This window comes from Chenopodium album, chromosome 17, assembly GCF_948465745.1.
Source record: "Chenopodium album chromosome 17, dcCheAlbu1.1, whole genome shotgun sequence".
NCBI lineage: Eukaryota > Viridiplantae > Streptophyta > Magnoliopsida > Caryophyllales > Amaranthaceae > Chenopodium > Chenopodium album.
In genome coordinates, this window is record NC_137850.1 from 40,370,318 (window position 1) to 40,391,595 (window position 21,278).

A 21,278-nucleotide genomic window follows, 5' to 3' on the forward strand; every position below is an offset into this window, starting at 1 on the left:
CAGCTGAAAGAGTTTTTCTAGCATATGGCTTCACGCTCATTATTCACTATATTCCTTCCACCAAGTAGTAGAAGCAGAAGCTTCACGATCATCAAGCTTCAATCAAGAATGCTACTTAACTAACCTTAACAAGGTACCCTGTATGTCCCAAGGACTGCCACCCATTTCCGAGGATTGACCAACAGGTCGACTCCACTCGTGGACATACGTTGTTGAGCATTATGGACGCATTCTTAGAATATCATCGTGTAACTGAGAAAGCGATTCCCAAACTTTGATATTCCTTACCTCTCTGAAATTTACAATACTCAATTATGTTGCAGGAAACTACACCCACAAATTTTTATATATGGCTGGTCACACCGTGTGGTCAGGGTTATTCGAGTTACTCAACAAAAGTTACTCGAGTTACTCAGTCAGGGGTTACTCGAATTATTTGGTCAAGATTTACTTGAGGGGTACGGTTAGGGGTTTACTTGAGTGATTCGATCAAAGGTTACCCGGTCAGGGGTTACTTGAGGGGTTCATTAGGGTTACTCGGTCGAGGGTTACTTGAGGGGTTCATTAGGGGTTACTCGGTCAAGGGTTACTTGTGGGGTTATTCGATCAGGGATTACTTGGTTAGGGGTTACTTGAGGGGTTAATCGGTCAGGGGTTACTCGGGAGGGGTTACTTGAGAGGTTACTCAGTCAAGTAACTAGAGTAATCCCTGAACGAGTAACTCGAATAACCTCGGTCACACAATGTGGCCAACCACACAGAAAAATCCCTTTACTTGACTGGTGAAAATAGGCTATATGATGCATCATTGGTATTAATCTCTCACGTAGGCTTAGTTTTGGCACCAGTGGAATATAACCACTGAGGCACTGATCTCAATCGACCAGCTTCTTATTAAGTATATGCTCACTGTAAACTCTGGTCTCCAAATAAGTAGTAAAAGAGGGATTTTAAAAAACAGAGAATATGTTTCATATTTTCACTATAAAGTATAAACGGTTGGTTCTAACATATGTTGTACAAACTAGCTAGCGTAGATTAACGTTAATATCTCTTACAAATTACTTCATTCAAGTCTTCATCCAAAATTAATAGAAGAGGATAATAATGAATCCAACTATTACAAATGAACAAAACAGATGTGACAACTAATTTTGAATAGGAAGTAAATGTTTTTAGGATCGTTAATGGCAATCCATCTCATTGCTTATTAGTTATTAACCATTACACGAGGTGTAAATTATCAATGCCCACATGAAATTCAATGAAATGCTTGATTTGGACATATAGATAAAGAGCCTAGCTGCTTAGACCAAGAAAGGAAGAACTTCCTACCTCTCGGATAGTTATCATGTTGCTAAATTAATAGTTGTATTTACCATCAATGTGACAATCATAATATCGGACGCAAAAAAATACACAAAGCAATCAACTACAAAACTAGAATTCTAAATGAACACAATTTTCCAGTCAAGATAAACTTCACACAAATTAAGGGCGCATAAACAGTACTGATGGAATAATGTAAGCATGAACTGCTATAAGATACAGAGTACAAGCTTTTCCTAATAGAGTACTCCAGAAAAGTCGGTCCAACTGCCATCTGCAAGCACTGAAGTTCTCAATCTATATGTAAAACTTTGAGAATCCCTAAAATTGATTTCAATAGAACAGAAACCTACATTTTCTTTACATTGTAACAAAAACAAGATAAGTTATCTTGGTGATCTTCCTGTATCCATAAAGTGTTAAATTCACAACAGTATACCTCAAGAATTAGAATTATTTTTATACCCAGTATAAATATGTGCCTCAAATGACATACAACTCCCAGTTTCTAGTGCCGAATGTTTCATTCACAAAATTCAATAAATGAGATTTTCTTTCACCCTAAAATCATACTCCCTAGTATAAAAAATAATGGTGGAAGAAAGGAAAAGTTTAAACACAATAACAATGATAACCTAGTTTCCTATCCCTAGATCACTAATAATACACATAAGTGGGCAGAGAGGCTCTTATGATATATACCAGAATTGACTTTCACAAGCACCTAATCACGAATGCCAACGCTTGATACAACACGCTATTGGACACTGCATTATACGCGCCAAAATTGGTTCTTCAATGAATGAAGATAATGTAGCAGTACAGTCTTCACCTTGTGCGACTCTCACATCATAAATTGGTAGCAGCACTTCCACACGTTGCATGAAGAAACAAAAAAACAATCTGCCAATATGAGAAAGCAAAGGTCAGCCAGCCACATTTCAGACAAACAATGGTTTGGTGAGACGGTAATATACCGCCACCCCTAGAGGCAACAATTTGAAAAAAGATACAATAATGATGGATTTAAAGTATAAATGGAACAAAGACATATATAAGGACTTCTCACCAGGCACACCTTCATTAAACTGGAAGAAGTGCAAGCTCAATTTCCTGAAGTGATTTTCCCTTGGTTTCCAAAACATTCTTCTTGACATAAGCAAATCCTATCAAACAGCAGGTTGCGAAGAATGTGTACAAGAGCTTTGGCCCAAGTTGCTCAAGTAATCGCAAAAACAGAAGGCCAACAAAGAAATTTACCCCCTGCAGATGAATATATAAATGATTAGCGAAAAGGTTACATCCTTGCTAACCAAATCTGAGGAAAATATATAACAAATGAGCTACATTAAACATTAGTATAATGATTAATGGCAGATGACTAGGCCATTAAACTACATGATTTTATCCAGTCATGAGCATGAATCTGATCTTAGCAATGATCTTTATTTGATTATGCACAGGAATGACAGGAGTCACAGGACACATATGGCCACATACTTAAAATTCTTCAAACACAACTACGCGTACATAAGGAAGTTAATTGCCAAGAAGAAAACAGAACAAGAGATTAGAAAGCAAGCAAATTAAAGGTAGTACTAGTAGTCTAAAAGATTGGACACACAATATAAAGCACATTACCCAATGAACAGCCATGCAAAAAGCCATGGCTTTCGCCCTTATTCGATTTGGAAACATTTCTGACAAGACTAGGGACAGGACCAGCTCCAAGAGAAAAAGTCAGAACAACCCTGAAAATATAGTTAAAGCAAAATGAAAACCAGGTAATTGGACAACAAACTTCAGGCACATCTTGCCAACATTCTATTATATATTTTTGGAGAGATTTTCGGCTATTCGAACAGCATTTTATTGGGTCCATGAAATTGTTGAGTATCCAAGAAGAAAGATTCTTCTTATTAGTTGTGCCCCATTGCAAAAATGGAGTTCGGATCATCCCTCTTTTAGAAGGGTAAGTTTGAAGTGCCTTTATAATATAACTAATAGATCAACAGTTCAACACATGGTACAAATCACCAGTTCTTTATTTTCTTCTGAAACAACAGGCTGGCCCCTTTCAATGGGCAAGATAACCGAGGGATTTGGGCCACAACCCCATCACCAAAAGTAGAAACAAGAGAGGGACTACATCCTTTTCTTAAGCATACCATCTAAGTCACTAGCTTATTGATGTTTAACAATGTAATTACAGCAAGGGTGTACATGGTCGATGGCCCTGTAAGTGGAAACAGAACAAAATGCAAAGCACGTATAAAAAGTTATCAAATCAAACCATTAGTTTGTCTTCTACCTAACTTCCACTTTATGTATAGATGAATTTCATACTATTAGATGCTGCTTAGCCTAAAAATAATTATCATAGATAAGGTAATTCCTACTTGCTTTATAGAGCAAGAATTTTTGTCTTCGAAATTTCTTCTGGACAAGAAAATGAACAAAATAACAGTTGTGGTAGTCCATAAACTATACATACATAAGACCAAATCCAAATTGCACTAATCAATTCTCAGAGAATAATTTGATTTTCATAGATATATCATGCTTGTTTCTTTTAGAAAGCATTTTTTTTTATTTTGAAGGCAACATTAGCAATTTATAATTAAAAAATCATAAAAAATAAAACTTCCCTCGACAAAAAATTCCCATTTCTCTTGGGCACGTAGTCTTAGGAGGGCGTTGGTGGTGGAGTTTTGTATATTATACGTGAATCAAATATAATAGTGAGCATTTTTTACTGTTTATCAATTGAGGTGAGAAAGTGGGGTACATGATGCTTTAAGGGAGTAGAGAGAAAATCAATTTACAAAGATAATCAAAGAAAAAGAAATATTAATCATACATAGTATTATGTAGACTAAAGTCAAAGGAGTACTGGGAAGCTTTTTGTGGGACAAACAATAAGAGAGAAATGGGTTTTTTTTTATGTGGGACGGAGCATTATGATTATAAAACTTGGGATGAACCATTCTAGATAATTAAACAGTTTGCAAAATCAGAATGATTAAAAAAGATTAGTCGTTAAAGAAAGAAAGCAAAAGTTTTTTCACTTAAATTAAACTCAACTTAGGAAGGTATATTAGGAGTCTATTTACATAACTTGTTCCCCATTTTTGGTAGTATTCTTGTCCTAGGAGTAAGAGTAGAAGATCTTCTGTATTCTACTTGTTTAAGGAATGCTAGCAGTCCAGCACTATAAAAAGGTTAAAGGGGAGTTCTCTCATTTACTGATATATAAGCAGTCAGTTGATTTATGAAAAGTGAGATTTCTCTTAAAAATTTCTAGACCTTTAAATTCCTCAAAATAAGTTTCAGTAGATCTTTACTTCTCTTAGACACTTAGTGACATGCTAGTCATTCTAAACAAATTGAATCTAAGTGCTAAGTGGCCTTAGGTTTGGGTAGTGGTAAGTGATGATCAGTTTTCTTAATGCCCCAAGAACTTCATAAAATAATAGATGTGATGTGATATTGTAGTCATTACATTGAAAGTTAAAATTTTAAAAATTGAAAATAGTAGTAACCACATACTAAAAATTTGAATTTTATGTTCTTTTTACTATATGTTCTTTATTATAAATTGTATGATGATTAACGTTCTTTGATTTATTCTTTTACTTTGAACAGTAAGTTCTTTTTGAAGCATTGTCCCCATGGTGCATAAACAATTTATGGTTTATCAGTATTCATTATCAACCAGAATGATTGGAAAAGAAAATTTAAGCACCATATATCAAGCCTGCTTGCATGATCCTTAAACTTTTTCATAAAAAAGAAAAGGAAAAGGGCATTTTGAGACGGTTTTTCTCTCCAAAACCCCAGAATGGCTAATAAAAAAGGAATTTCATACTTTAAACTCGAAGAAAAAGTTGGGATTTATCTGGCTATAAACTTTCAGAGTTTCAGAGGATTTGGACTGCTGAGCGAATTCCAGGGATGAAAGTCAAATAACTGAGAAAGAAAGATCTTCCAACTTAGAAAATTCTTGAATCATGTTGCCTTATCCAACCCCGTCCTCTATTTATTACATTCTAACCTAACGAAGCCTTCCTACATAATTACTAAATTAATTTAAGGTAAAGTACTGGAAACTTACAGCAGCACGCCTCCAACAGACAGGTACACTGATGTCTCACGTGATACAAAGGAGCTTGCAGCAATTACTTGAAGAAACAATGACACGGCCTGAACACAAATAGACAAAGGTAATGGTCAAGGTCAGATTTAAATAGAACAAGCACTTCAGCAATTGGCAAAAACCCAAACACCCAAACTAATCAAGAAATCATCAATAGATATTTCAGTGATAGCAACAAAAAGCATGTATTTTAGTAATTCACCTCATTCCTGGTGATGGAAGCAAAAATGCGAACAACCAGAAATATTAGTCAGGCAAAACAAAAATATCTGAACTTCCTGATTTTAAACACATTATTTTTGAAACAAGGGTCTTATGCCTAAAGAGTTAAAGTGATGTTCAGGCTTGAAGGCAAATTCTTTCAATAAGATGTTGCTATGAGGTAGCAGAATTTACTAGCTTTGCAGATTACTAAAATCTTTACATAAATGCAATCCATTTGCCTGTTAATACATCGGCTTACCATGCCCAAAAAGCTACCAAGAAGCAGCAGCTTCCTTCCTAGTTTATCCATTAGTATTGTTGCAGTGCATGATCCTACAGCATAATTTTAAATATGTCAGTAAAATGTTGATAAATAACCAATCACATGAGTTTGCATGTGTATCTGGGAATCCAGATTTAAATTTTATTATCTCTTAGACAGCCCAACCCTCCACTCCCATAAAAACTAAAAAAATTTCAGACTATTATGGCAGATGAAAGATGAAACTAGCAATGAGAGCAGTGTCTACCTGATAAATTTACAACTGCCACAAACATGTTTGCTGTATCTGGTGGAACTCCAGCACTCTTAAAAACAGAAGATGAGAAATAGAACACAGCGTTGATACCAGACAGCTGCTGTAAAGCAAATAGGACAGACCCAATGAAAACAACTGCAAAATGAAGGAAAATATGAAATTTTGAACAAGTGAAATATTGACTGCATCAGCTTGTAGCAAATTTCTGTAAAAAGGTGATTTAATACAAAGGTCAACTACAAGTCTACAACTGTAAAAACCAAATAAAAAGCCTTACTCCTATGATGTCGACCATAAAATAGTTCTGAGAATTTGACCGTATCAGCCTCTTCCCCTCTATCTGACTTTGACAACTCAGCTATTGCAATCTTAACATGTAAACCTCCCAATAGCCTCTCAAACTCAGATTCAGCTTCAGCACTCCTTCCTTTCTGTGTCACACCAACAAAATATTGAATTCATAAGGGAAAGTCCCACAGGTTGAGTGTGAACATCAAACCACACTACAAAGAAACTTTACAGGTAACATCATTACAGTGAATCAAAAACACAAATATGGTTGTTGATATAAAGCTAAAGGATTTTCAGCCTCATAATCAGAATGAAGGAATGACAAACAAAAAGTTAGTGTGATGTATGAAGCATAAATAATATGCCACATAAGTTGCTAGTTCAAATTGGATTTTTAATTGCAAACCATACTCGAACATAAATGAAAGCAATTTTAGCATTTGAGTTATACAAGTATCTACTTAATTATTTCTTTCAAGAAGCTGCATCTTACTCCCAATACCACATACTGTCAAAACTCAAAAGGCTTTTTTTAACGATGGTGATTGAACCAGTAACGAAGTATTCTACCTTAAAGCATGCAACAACCCATATCATCTTAAAAAAATATTAAAAATAAAAATCGTTGCAAAAAAATAAAGAAATCAAAGCCATATAAGGCATTCTATTTCCAAGCATGACCCAAATTAGAAGGAAAGGGAGTTAGGAAACAGTAAAATCTTGAAAAGTCAGAGGTCATGAGGAAGCAAAACCTTGAAGAGCCAGTGAGGACTCTCTGCACAAAGTTCCATTGATAGAGCAAGTACTGCAGCAGGAATCACAGATACCCAGAAACAAACACGCCACCTGACAACAAAAGCAGACTTTAAATATGTACTGTTTTGTCCAAAACTAGCAGTGCAGAAAAACTGAAAACTCATATGAGCATGACTCAAAACTCTTCAGCTCTTCTTACCAATCCTTAGTATCCTTGGCAGGAATCCCAATAAAAAAGGACCCCATAAGTCCCAAGCATGTGGCAATTTGGGTGAAACTTCCAAACGTACCCCTAACATATGTTGGTGAAACCTGCAATTTACAAAACATGATTCAAACTGCTGGAAAATAATGGACCCATAGACTTGCTAAAGTGAAACATCTAATGCACCTCAGCCACATATAGAGCTGCAACAGCTGGGCCAAGTCCCATCCCAATTCCAACAAGAAACCTTCCAGTAAGCATGCCGGGCAAGCTACTTGTCATTGCACTGCACAATTGAGGACAAGGTTATATATGAGATTTCAAACAATGATACAGCTTAACAATTGTGTTAGTCAAAAAAAAAATCTTAAAAGAGGAATTTAACAATTGGAAGTAGTGTGGCCAACCATACAAAAACCACATTTTGTATTTAAAAAAAAAAAAGGCTAATCTCCTAAAAAAGCTAATTGATTTGGTAACATGCATATCTAATCTAATGTTTTCTCCCCAAACCATCCCAACGAGAGCAAGAAACAAGAAACCAGTAACGCTCATAAATTGATAATAGATGCATCCAAATTAGCAACCCATCAGGTGTCCCTATAATAATGGAGCCCTATTCAAGCAGAGAAATAAGCATCAGCACTAAAGTTAGTCAAAGACAAGAAAAGCTGGAGTATAACATCTCATCAATCGCACTGACCTCATTGAGGCCCCAACCATCAGAGGCAATGCACACAGTTGGAAGGACCTCCTTCGGCCAAAATAATCAGCTATTGATCCACTGAATAAAGATCCAAGAAATGCACCACCCAATGACATACTTACAACCAAACCTACAAGAAATAATTATAAAGTGTCAGTTAATTTTACACAAATCTTTAAGAAAGTTTATATAATGTATGCTGCCATGACTCCAATATCAACGATAAAAAACATTGTTCCTCAACTACCTAGAGATACAAGACCAACCAAACTGTATAAGAAAGGTAGTTGTAAGAAAAATTTAAAAAAAAAAAAAAACTGTGCCAAGAATATATGATTACCTTCAGCTAAGGTATTGCCACTAAAGCCAAGATCAATGGAAATACTTTCTAGTGTATCATTCACTACTCTGCATATGACAACAAACAAACAAAAAAAAAATAAGTTTCAGTAACACAAGAAGCACATTATATCTCATTATTATCATAATTTATTTGAATGATGCACTCAGTCATCAACCCATAAATCTACCAATAAACCCCTTCATCATACTCTTTCATGTTTCATCCTTCTAAAGAAGCTAGACTATGATAATATATGCAGTATATTTGATAGGCCATGTCCAAATATTTAACACCTCAACATTTTAAGAAGGCATACTAAGAATTTACAAATCAAAATAACTAAAACAATGCACAACGGATTACCCAATTGAAATTGGGGCTCACTACAAATCCTAACCCGATAACAAAACATCTTGAATTTCAAATTCGAGTCCAAATTGAATATAACGATGTTGAGAAAAAAACTTCAGAAAAAAATTGTGTTTTGAAGAAATCAAATGGTGACAAGTTGTAGACATAGACAATATGGATCTCTTTGCTGTTAAAATTAAGTATATGGAGAATTGGATTTGGATTAATAGAAAGAAAAAAAAAAAAAAAGGTTGAACAATTATCATTAAAAAAAGGTTTATTGAGAATTGGATTAAGATGCAACTACCAAAGTCCAAATTTTGAAAATTTTAACTTTCGTTCAATCAAATTGGAAAATATTTTACTAAAAAAGGTAATTCCATTCGGCTTGCTGACTTTGAACTTGATCCAGATTACTGACAACTACTATTGGAAAAACATTTTAAAAGGACATATAAAAAGTTCTTCTCACAAATTTTCTTGATCGAGCCTCAAGTTTCAGCACAACAATCACGACAGCTTCATCTCAGTAAAGAGATATGTCCTGAGGTGAAGATACTTAATGAGGTAAACTAGGCCATATAAGGTCAGATCTATAAAACTCATAGCAAGTCTTAAGAGAGTTTGATTTGATGCACCAAGCCCTTTCCTAGTTATCTAATATGGTTGTGTTCACTTCAAACATCTATCAGATGAATAGGTCTTGCTCATTATTTTTTAGTCAGAGATTTCCCCAAGACAATCACAGCATATATATATATGATCCTACCAAAACTCTCTTTGGGACTATAGTGCTCCACCCCAAACACCCCCCCCCCCCCAAAAAAAAAAAAAAAAAAAAGTTATAACATATGCTGTCACAGACACAAGTTTTAAAAATCACATACCCAAGGTGGTATCCAAACAGAAACGATGCGATTGTAGCAATGACAATATGAGGTAATGACTTTGACCATGGAGGATTTCCGCCTTCCTTCCCCAAACCTTGGAGACGGCCTACAATCAACAAAAAAAGCAATCAGGCAAAAGATGAGAAAATAACAGCAGGTCACACAACTCTATATCTACATTCTGAAGATGAAGGCTATTTATTCTCCTATCGCAAATGATTCATACTACCAGTTACCACCCCTCACCATTTCCCCCATTTCAAAATGTTAGGCTAAATATAGCTAACTTTAAGTATATACTCCGTAACTATTACTCCTTATGTAATAATATGCTTTTAATTATATTGCAAATAAAAATGATGCATATAAAGCTGAAAGTGAATATATTAAATTAAAAACTTAAAATGTTAAATGAAATATTAACTATACCAATCAATGCGTGATCTAGTGGTGCAATATCTATAAACTCGTTATCTCTTTTTATTTTTTACAATAATTAAGCCTCCAACAAACTCCGCTTACACAAAATTCTAACAAATTCAACTCTAACCACCTAAAACTCCATGTTACTCAAAGTGTTGCACTTTGAGGGAGTATAAACTTATGAAATGCACTAGATAATTATTCGGTGCATCGCGTACATTGGTACATGTATCATTTAATAGAAGTACAGTAAACATAAACTTTATCATAAGAGTAATGTATGTCAAATAACATCAATTTCTTCATAAAATTCATAAATTAACCAACTTGCAATATACAATTGCAATTTAAAACATAAAATATTGATCACAAACTACATATTTTGGCTTAGTATTAGGAATAAGAGTAACTAAACTAACCAGTAATCATTAGCAAGCAATTAGAATAATTATTAATAATTCAACATTCAAACATATAAACTTAATTAAAGTTACTTCGTATTAAGTACACTAACAAAATATAAACAATTCTCAAACAAAAACTTAACTGAAATGTAATTCATAATTAAAAATAAAAAATAAAAAGAAAAAGAAATTACCTTCATTAGTGTAATTACCATCTACATCTTTAGATGCAACACGTTTGTAAGTCGACAAAGCAGCATCTCCAACCGCTTGACGTCCTCGCATTTCCGCCGAAAATTGACGAAAATACCCTCACTAGATTCAGATTCAAAAATTACATACACTTTCTCTCTCCTTCTACTTCTAATCCACACTTGATCAACAAATTAAACAACCACATTCAATCAATCAACAATGTCGTACCTATAATTCGGCAAATAATGATGTAGACGAGATTTGATCCCGAGCACGAGAAGAGGAAAAAATGGATCGTGAGAAAGCTAGAGAAGTCGGTGTGAAGGGAGAGTGAAGAAAAGGTGAGAGATTTGGAGAGGTTTATGTTTTTTTTTTTTTTTTTTTTGGAGTTATATATACGCAAAGTAGAAATTAGCATAAATTGAATTTTTTTAAGAAAAAGAAAGATTAATAAGTGACAAAAAATGAGATTTGGAGGAGAGAGAAAATGGGAGTGATGTTGAGAACAGGGATGGGGGAGCGACTGACGCTTACGAAATCTAGAGCGGAAGATCTGTTGTGTAACTGAGGATTAACACGTGGAAGGGAGGTTTGATAGCGTTACATGAGGGTTATGGTTTTGGCAAGTTGTCAATTGATAGTTGGAGTGGAAGTGGGACTGTCACTGCACTTTTTCAAAGTGGACTTTCATGAAAAGTGGAGTTCTATCGTGAAACGCTAAACGTCGTCCTCAAATCTCTAACTAACATCCATATTGATAATCTAAAATTACGTTCTTACCCTTGTTATAAAAAAATTAACATGCTAACAATAACAATTATACTTATAACAAGTTTACAACGCCACCAACAATAACTAAAAAAAAATGATAACAATATCAGCAATAACAATAGCAACAAAACTAAGAACAACTATAATAATAATAATTCTATCAAAAAAAATAATTAATAATTAATAAAAAAAAAGTATACAGTAATCAACAACAACAACAATAGCAAAATTTTGGATAATGTGGGCTGGTAATCCTTGTTTGAAGTGATTCTTTGAATGTGGATAGGAAAATGCCAAATTCCAGTAAGATCTCGTGCTTCTTTACAAATTCATGTCGTATTTTTGTATCACAAGAACATATTACGCAAATACGAAATCAAAACTGATCGATTCAAATGCCAATTTTTTAGAAACACTATGGCAGAAAGGCCAGAAACGCCTAGATATTTCGAACCACCGCTGGGTGTTCGATATTTCTGGGCCGTTTCACCCTAAATGCCCAGAAATTTCGAACACCAGCTGTGGTTCGAAATATCTAGGCGTTTTTGCCTTTACTTATTAACGCCCAGAAATTGGAGATTCGAGGGTGATGCCATGCCTATGTTCCAAATTACCAGCGAGGCACAACCGCCATAATCTAGCATGAATTGTGGTGGGCTCAGTCGAGTCAGGCGGTGAGCTAGACGGCCTAGGGATAGAACCTACTATCTAAAAGTTAAGTACACTTTTAAGGGTTTGTTTAGTTCATCTTATTTTTTTCTTATTTGATTTGATCTAATTTGGTCTGATTTGATCTAATTTGTTTATCTAATTTGACCAAATTTTGACTTTATGTGTACAATTATCTATAAAGAAAAAATATATTAAGTGGTGTCTTATTGGATTCATAATAATGTGTATTTGTTTTAGCCTCGTGCAATGCAAAGATCCATAAAATAAGATTTAATAATTTATTAATAACGATAGTCAGTTAAAATAGAGTTAATTGAAATTAAATGGGTAATGTAACACTTTTTTTTTAAAGGGAAATTTGAATTTATTGAATGTCTAGTACACCTTTATAATTATAATTTTAAATTAATTTTAATGGAATTTTTTATATAAAAAAAATATAAATAGCTTTTTGGAGAGAAAATTTTTCACAAAATTATGCCAAGTGTCTAGATTACTTTAGTATTGTGTGTGTGTGTATAAATATATAACATTCATAATTTTTTTCATCACAAAATTAAAAAGATATTTGGTGATAAAAAACCGCACATAAAACAACAAAGTGTATTCTGTCAAAAAAGTTAAATAATTAAAGTTTGCCCAGCCCGTCTTGTGTGTTGCCGGCCACACCGTATGACCACTTATAAATAAACAAAGTAACCCCTATAACACTAACCAAGTATCTCTTGTAATACTGACTAAGGAAACCTATAACACTGTTCGAGTAACACTGACAAAATAACGAGTAAATCCAAGTTACTCAATATGAGTAACAATTGTGTTACTTAAGGGCTAAAATTGTCTTTTCACTTAATAATGTTTGGACAATAATGTAACTTTCTTTCTCTTTTCCCCTTTTCAGTTTTCACCATTTTCATCTAGTTTCTCACGCCTCTTTTTGCCAGTGCTCTGAAATTCTCCATTGAAGCATGGAGTTTGTTCTTCACAATTGAAATAACTTTAATTTTGAGGGTTAGCTTATGGTGACTTAGTCGGCCTTCCTTGTTAGCCTAATTTAGCTCGAACAAGGTTTCCATTTGCTTAGTCGGCCTTCCTTGCTAGCCTTTCATTGCAAAATTGTGCGTCGTTGCTTCGCCGTGCATGGTTGTCCAGTCGCTTTCGGTTGTAGGTTTAATGGAGGAGTAAAAGCTAATAAGAAAACTTTAAACACCTACCCTTATGGGTTAACCATGCCCTTTATTTCTCTATTTTTACCTAGGGTTTTCGTTGAATTTGACGGCGGAGTCGCCAGAAAGGGATGCTGGAAATAGTGGGGTTGGTTTGTTGTGGTGTTGGGTTGTTGTATGATTTCTTGTAGAGGTGATCAATAGGCGGGCCGGGCCAGGCCAAGGTCAAAAAAAACTTGCCCATTTCTAGGGTCGGGCCAAGCTTCGGGCAAGAAAACATGTGCCCAAACCCGCCCAAACTAGTCGGGCCATACAGGCTTTTAGGGCCAATTTTGGGCCAGACAAAAAAAACAACTAAAAATGCAAAAAATCCATTTCCCAAATTCGTCCAAACTTTTTTTAAAATCGGGCCGGGTCGGGCCCAACCCGATTTCGGGCGGAAAATTCTGTCCAAAACCCGCCCAAAATTGGGCCGGATCGGGCCGTGCTTAGTGTGATCAGCTCTAATTTCTTGGTGTAAATATGTCATTATAATCGAGAAAGGAGGGAGGAGGAAGGAGAGAGGAGGAAGGAGGGTGACTGGGTCAGCGACAAAATTAAAATAATAAAAATATTGTTAAATTTACTATTATTTACAATTTATGCAAATTGAGTAACAAAAATTGTTACATATATTGAGTAACCGGGGCTTCCCCCAAAGTAACCCCTTTAATACAAACCAAATAACCCCATTACACTAACGAAATAACTTTTATGATGACTGGCCGCACGGTATGGTTAGCCACATACGGAGTGTAAGAATTTGTGAAGATTGTTAGAACTTATTTTTTTTAACTGATTCAATCTTATATTTTCAGAAGTTGAAGTAGCCTAATATGCGATAAATGATTTTTGTTTATGTGAGTGATTAAACTTCAATAGCTTGACTGCTTGAATTTAGCTCAACTCAATAAATCAGAAAAGCCCTCAGCCCTGTTTCATCCGGACTCCCCTGGGCGACCGGCACTACTAGCCTACTATTCTCATTCAACCGCGGCTTCCCCCTCTCTCTCCTCTCTTTCATTTCATTCCACCCAAAAAACACCGACTTCATTGCCGTCGACAACGTACCACCACCTCTTCATTGCTTTCACCGCCACTCCCACCACTGACATTTGCTTTGGTGAGTTTATGCTTCGATTTTCGATCAGTTAGGTTTTCTAATTAGGGTTTATCGCTGTAACTTGAGTAATGTGTACTGTTGTTATGTAATGGGTTTTAATGATTATTTTTGAGCTTAGGGAACTACATTATTTGAGTTGCACACCAAGTGTTCGGTGAAATGCATGAATGAAAATGTTTTCATATTTTTGGGTTGTTGTCTACTTTTATTGATAGTAGAAGTAGAATTGTATATTTACGAACTGATTTCAGCTTAATTACACCTAAGTTTTACAAAAGATTGGTGCTTCAGTTTAAGACTTTCTGATTTTCCGGGGTTGAACCCTATAGTACATGAATTTAGGTCAAAAATTTGGATTGGAATTAGAGATTAGTCAATATGCATAATGTCATAGCTTTGTATATTGTATTGAATAGAAAACCGGGCTTTGCAGGAATTGGCTGAAGTATTCATTCTGTAGTGTAGCAAGTAAAGTGAGAATAGTGTTTCAAATTCTTACCATGTCATCCCCGAGAGTGCGGTTATTTGTACAATTTCATTTCCTGTTCATTTACAAAATCAAAATGAACCTAAGTGCATGTTTGTTATGAACAGAAAGGAAATATAATGGAAACAATTAAGAAGGTTTATAGTTGTTGCATGTTTGAGTTTGAAGTGAGTATTATGTGATGTTTTAAAACACTATATGATCGTTGTTGTCCTTGTTGAAGGATTTAAATATGGCGTCAACTGGTCAGCCACCATCATCGCTGAAGAAACGCGATTCTCCAGCCACAAGAGAAGGAGATCAACTTATTATAACCCCATTAGGCGCTGGAAGTGAAGTGGGACGATCTTGTGTTTATATGTCCTACAAAGGGAAGACTGTAATGGTATAGACTGCTCACAAACTTCTACTCTGTTAGCGGGACTAAATGTTTATACCTTATCTCGTTTTTGGTTACTTAAATCATTCATTATCTTCCTTCCAGTTTGACTGTGGCATTCATCCTGCATATTCTGGAATGGCTGCTTTGCCTTACTTTGATGAAATTGATCCTTCAACAATTGATGTCCTTCTGATTACTCAGTATGTTTTTCTTTCCTTATTCAGCTGATTTGTTCAGACATACAACTTTGTTTTAATTTTGTAAAGGTATTTGCATGCGTTGATTTCTACCTTTGTCCAATTGTTGTCTTGTTGGTAAGGCCTAAAGATAGTAGGCCATTCTCTAAACCTTACAACCAACTTAGCAGTGTTGTATTCTACTTAAAAATCTACAGTGCTCTTCTTATTACTCCTGATTTTTTTTTTTTTTTTTTTAATTTTTTTATTTTTTTTTTTAATTTTTTTATTTTTTGCCTTTTTGTTATTTCTTGCTTTTCTGTTGTTGTTTTTGTTTTTTTGTATAATTTGATTCATTCCATTGATCCCGCATCATACCTGCAGCTTTCACTTGGATCATGCTGCATCTCTTCCATATTTCTTGGAAAAGGTTTGTGTTTGCTTGATCTGTAATTATATACTTCAGATAACACTCTACTTGTACTAACTTATTCTCTGTTTCTATTATCAGACTACATTTAAAGGCAAAGTTTATATGACTCATGCAACTAAAGCTATCTACAGACTTCTTTTGTCTGATTATGTCAAAGTCAGCAAAGTTTCAGTTGAAGACATGCTGTTTGATGAGCAAGATATTCTTCGTTCTATGGACAGAATTGAGGTTGATTTTCTCTCCAAATTGCATAGGAATGTTATCATTGTTTTGGAAATGCCTCTTTTTTCCGTCTTTGTTTTAAAAATTAGTTTAGCATCTTAATTGCTTTTGTGAAGATGAAGGCCTTATTTGGCGACAAGGTTAGCTGTTACTCCTGTTAGTTGTTTGTATGAGCTAGTTTGGTTTGACTAGTTGCTTGCTATTTATGTATAAGTGTTTGGTAAATAGCTGCAAGCTAATAACTATTTAATTGTGTAAAATGATCAGTAAGGATATATCATATATTTATAGTTCTTATTAGAATATTAGTTCGAACAAACTTGTTATTAGTATTATTTGATCAGCTTTAAGATAGAAGAGTAATATCTTTTTAATTGCCACAAACCTATCATCAAAAAACTGATATTACTAGCTTTTTCAAAATTAGCCTTTTGAAGTCAAAACTTTCTAATTCCCCGCAGCCAATGATCCAAACACTCATATTACAGGTTTTTGAGTTAGTCAAACCTCTCTTTTTGCCCCAAACCTCTTCTATCCAAACACCCTCAAACTATTGAATTGATGGTGTTGTTATAAACTTATATTGAATTAATGATCTACTAGTCACCGTACTTTCATAGTCAATAGAGTTCCACATGGCTTACTTTTCCTAACAGATAATTATCCGGCAAATAGGATTTTATACTGGCCATTTGACTTCCAACTTACCCATTTTCTTACGGGTTAGCTCTTCTTGTATCTGTAACTTCTTTTGACCATCTTGGTACTTAGGTGTAGCCGTGTAGATTGAATCCACGACGTCTTAAGTCATGAATGCCAACATTATAGCTACAACACGCTTAAGGCCTTTTGCGGTGCTTAGGGCAATTGTTCTCTGGAACAACGGAAGAACTAAGAGTCTTAACAGATTTTTTAAAAATATATTTTTCATTTCTAACTAGGGGACTAATGGACTATGTCATCTATGTGTTATATATATTTTCCGTTTCCATGCTATCTTTTACCTATGCCTTCTAGTCTTTCTCAACCCTTTCCCCTTGGCTTGTTTTAGCTTTTCTGTATACTTCCTCCATTCTTTATTAGTTTACACGTTTTAACTTTTGATGCTATTCAAATGCCCAATTTTAACAATCTTTTTGTGATTTATGCTTTAGATAGATTATAGTCATGTCTCATGTGGGATTTTGTTAGATTCGCGTTGCTGCATACATTCAAAATGCCCAACTTTTTATAAGTTTAATTCATTGAAAGATATTTATGGTTGAAGTTTCGCATTGGCATACGTCATAAAAGAAATGTGTCAACTTGAAAAGAACAAAGGAAGTATATTATTAGTGTTGCCATTGTCATTATTATCATTGTTTATTGTTATTGTTTATTTATCATTAATGTTGTACTAGCATTTTTGCATTTAGTTATATACTCTTTCAGAAACCTAAGTATAACTTGAAAAAAGTACCAATACTCCCTCTGGCCTTATTTATGTGACACACTTTGTTTTTTTTTTTTTTTTAGTTAAAATACTATTTAGGCCCCTTTTTTGCTCACAGATATAAACAAATGTTAATAAATTAGATGTTGTTGGAGTTATAGTAATGGATGTTTTTTCAGAATATTAACTTTTTTCTTAATTCTTACTACTTCGTCTGTTTCTTTTTAGTTGCATCACTTTAAAAATTACAGCCTCCTACACTATTTTTGGAGATGAGAGAGTTAGAGGGAAAAAAAAATAGACCCATGTGATAGGAGAAATATAAAGAGAGTTTATTAATTAAAAAGGAAAGTGATGATCTATATTGAAACTCCCTTTTTTAGAAGGTGATGAATCTAAAAATCACAGGGGAAGTAATAAATAATAAAAAAAAATTTTATAGGGATAGGGGTAGTATTTAAGTATATATATATATATATTTTTTTTTTTTTGGAGTTTTGCACTTGAATTAAGGTGACAAAACCACCAAAATTCTAGTCTTATTGGAAATGTGAATGTAAGTTTGAAATGATGATAGCATTTGTAGAGGGAAAGGAAAGAAGGGGAAAACGAGGGAAGAGAAAAGGAAGTGAGGGGTGGAAATAGTGAGCTTCAATTTTCCTCTCAGAATTTCCCGATAATGGAGGGATTTGATTTATTAAATGAAAAAGGAAAATAGATCCCTCTAATTCTTTTCCCTTACCATCCAATAATGGAAAATTAATCCCTTAATTTCCCTTTCGGCCTTCCCTCCCTTAAACTTCAAATCTTTCTATCCATATATCGTGTTAATAATGGTAAGTGTTAGATAGAACCATTTAAATTTTATATTGGAATTGTAAAACTAGTGTTTTACTACATTTCACTTCACATTTGGAAGTTACTATTTAACACTCAACAGTAATTAGCAATGTTGCAGTAAGAATACATTCATCTTGATCTCTAGTCAAAATAATGATAATATAAATAAAATATTCTTGATCTCTCTAAGCTTTGCTTGTGCTGCGAATCCATGTTTTTTATTTGTTGCTTTGTGCATGATTAAGCCCCCCTATAAAAGAATTGAAGCATGGACATCTTGAGGAAGCATGCTGTAGGATGGAACTGTAGAACAACCATTTTTTATCAATCACATCAATGGAATAATTACCTGGGGAAAATGAATCTGGTTACTTAATTTTGTAGCGAAATATCATTGCATAAGTATTAGCTTGATTTTATTTATTCACTCTACATGGAATATTGTTCATTGATGACTTGTTTAAGACATTCCTATGCAGCGTATTTAAGAGTCTTTATATTGAAATGCATTCTGACATAGTGATAGGGTCAACATTGATAATTTATCATATCATCTGTAGGTTATTGATTTTCATCAAACTTTAGAAGTAAATGGAATTCGTTTCTGGTGCTATACTGCTGGTCATGTCCTTGGTGCAGCCATGTTCATGGTGGATATTGCCGGAGTGAGAGTGCTTTATACTGGTGATTATTCCCGTGAAGAAGACAGACATTTACGTTGTGCTGAGACTCCTGAGTTCTCTCCTGACATCTGTATAATTGAATCCACTTATGGTGTTCAGCTACATCAACCTAGGCACATAAGAGAGAAACGCTTCACTGATGTTATTCACTCTACTGTTGCTCAAGGGGGCCGTGTTCTTATTCCGGCATTTGCTCTTGGTCGTGCTCAAGAACTGTTATTAATTCTTGATGAGTATTGGTCGAATCACCCTGAGCTTCACAACATCCCCATATATTATGCTTCTCCTCTTGCCAAAAGATGCATGGCTGTCTATCAGACCTACATAAATGCTATGAATGACAGGATCCGCAGCCAATTTGAAAGTTCAAACCCCTTTGACTTCAAGCACATATCTCCACTGAAGAGCATTGAGAATTTTGATGATGTCGGTCCCTCAGTGGTGATGGCAAGTCCAGGTGGGCTTCAGAGTGGGCTGTCCAGACAGCTTTTTGACAAGTGGTGTACAGACAAGAAAAATACATGTGTCATTCCTGGGTATGTAGTTGAAGGGACGTTAGCCAAAACCATCTTAAACGAACCAAAGGAAGTGACCCTGATGAACGGTCTTGCTGCTCCTCTTAATATGCAGGTCCATTACATATCCTTCTCTGCTCATGCTGATTTTTCTGAAACAAGTGCTTTCCTTAAAGAGCTTATGCCTCCCAACATAATACTTGTTCATGGAGAGGCTACTCAAATGGGAAGGCTTAAACAGAATCTCATCGGCATGTTTTCTGATCAGAATACCAAAATTATGTCTCCTAAGAACTGCCAGTCTGTTGAAATGTATTTTAGTTCTGAAAAAATGGCAAAAACCATAGGAAGGCTCGCTGAGAAAACCCCTGAAGTTGGTGAAACTGTGAGTGGTTTATTGGTGAAGAAAGGCTTCACTTACCAGATTATGGCCCCGGAAGATCTTCACTTATTTTCTCAGCTATGCACAGCTAATGTTAACCAACGGATTACCATTCCTTATTCTGGTGCATTTGGTGTTTTGAAGCACAGATTAAAGCAGATATATGAGAGTGTTGAATCTGGGGTTGATGAAGATTCTAATGTTCCAACATTACGGGTACATGATTCTGTTACAATAAAGCAGGAGTCAGAAAAGCATGTGTCTCTCCATTGGTCAGCTGATCCAATCTGTGACATGGTTTCAGATTCAATAGTGGCTATGGTTCTAAATTTGAGCAAAGAGATGCCAAAAGTAGTGGTTGATTCCGAGTCTGAAAAAACTCAAGAAAGTCAGGAGAAGATGGAGAAGGTTGCCCATGCACTTCTGGTATCGCTGTTTGGAGATGTGAAGTTAGGTGAAGATGGGAGGTTGGTGATCACTGTTGACAACAACGTGGCTTATCTTGACAAACAGAGTGGTGATGTTGAAAGTGAGAATGAAGGGCTGAAGGAAAGAGTTAGAACAGCATTCCGACGTATCCATAGTGCTGTTAAGCCTATTCCTCTTCCTGTTGCGTAGCTGACTACTAACACCTAGACTTTTTTTTTATTTTAATTTGATAAGTCAATTGTGATATACAGGTTAGAGTATTTATGGTAAGTCTGTATCTTGTTTGATCTTAACTTTGTTCTGGACAGATTAAATGTCCATTGTTGTACATTTTTTCTGCCAATGCAGCTTGTTTTGCCCCTCTTTTTGTCCACTGTTCACCTCATTCTAATTCGAGAAAAATCAAGTTTATAAGCTTGATATACAAAAAGATGTAAATCAAGGGGTAGTATGGTCATTTTAGCTAATAAATAAGGAATAACTTTGTCATTCTACATAAACTTAGTCAATTTATCTACCGTACTTTTTATTTCTTAAAAAATGGTGGCTGATTTATCTACAATTGTTATAGGGTGGAAGTAGTTATCCTAAGTATTTAAGTTTTTTTTTCTTTTTTATTTTTTTACAAAAAACTTGCAAACAAACAAGCAGAAAAAACAAACTAGAAACGCAAATAAAGTAAATCTCGTCGTCGTGCCATCCTCGCCAAGCAATGAGCCTGAGCAATTGTAGGC

The 21,278-nt window shown here is 34.8% G+C and overlaps 1 protein-coding gene and 1 pseudogene across 2 annotated transcripts; one reads left to right on the forward strand and one right to left on the reverse strand.

The window, feature by feature from the left end:
• Positions 1-1,746: 1,746 nt before the first annotated feature.
• On the reverse strand, positions 1,747-11,339 carry LOC145589695 (putative plastidic glucose transporter 3; annotated as a pseudogene). The gene is made up of 15 exons (XR_014101790.1): positions 11,021-11,339; positions 10,792-10,912; positions 9,768-9,876; positions 8,527-8,594; positions 8,184-8,316; positions 7,667-7,766; positions 7,475-7,587; positions 7,272-7,365; positions 6,506-6,659; positions 6,220-6,363; positions 5,949-6,022; positions 5,444-5,532; positions 2,971-3,080; positions 2,399-2,592; positions 1,747-2,232 (listed from the first exon to the last, which is right to left on the reverse strand). The product of XR_014101790.1 is annotated as a putative plastidic glucose transporter 3 (transcript).
• A 3,002-nt stretch (positions 11,340-14,341) lies between these two features.
• On the forward strand, positions 14,342-20,911 carry LOC145589694 (cleavage and polyadenylation specificity factor subunit 3-I-like). Its single transcript, XM_081646375.1, has 6 exons — positions 14,342-14,563; positions 15,274-15,435; positions 15,535-15,632; positions 15,993-16,038; positions 16,120-16,269; positions 19,096-20,911. The coding sequence occupies exons 2-6, from the start codon at positions 15,283-15,285 to the stop codon at positions 20,731-20,733; spliced, it is 2,085 nt and encodes a 694-aa protein (XP_081502501.1). The 5' UTR covers positions 14,342-14,563; positions 15,274-15,282; the 3' UTR covers positions 20,734-20,911.
• The last annotated feature ends 367 nt before the right edge of the window (positions 20,912-21,278 follow it).

Bases quoted from the DNA above. Each gene is read 5' to 3' on its own strand.
- LOC145589694 (XM_081646375.1), top strand. From the start codon at position 15,283: ATGGCGTCAACTGGTCAGCCACCATCATCGCTGAAGAAACGCGATTCT. The intron at 16,039-16,119 runs GTTTGTGTTTGC...TTCTATTATCAG, and splicing joins TTCCATATTTCTTGGAAAAG to ACTACATTTAAAGGCAAAGT. The intron at 16,270-19,095 runs GTTGATTTTCTC...TATCATCTGTAG, and splicing joins GTTCTATGGACAGAATTGAG to GTTATTGATTTTCATCAAAC.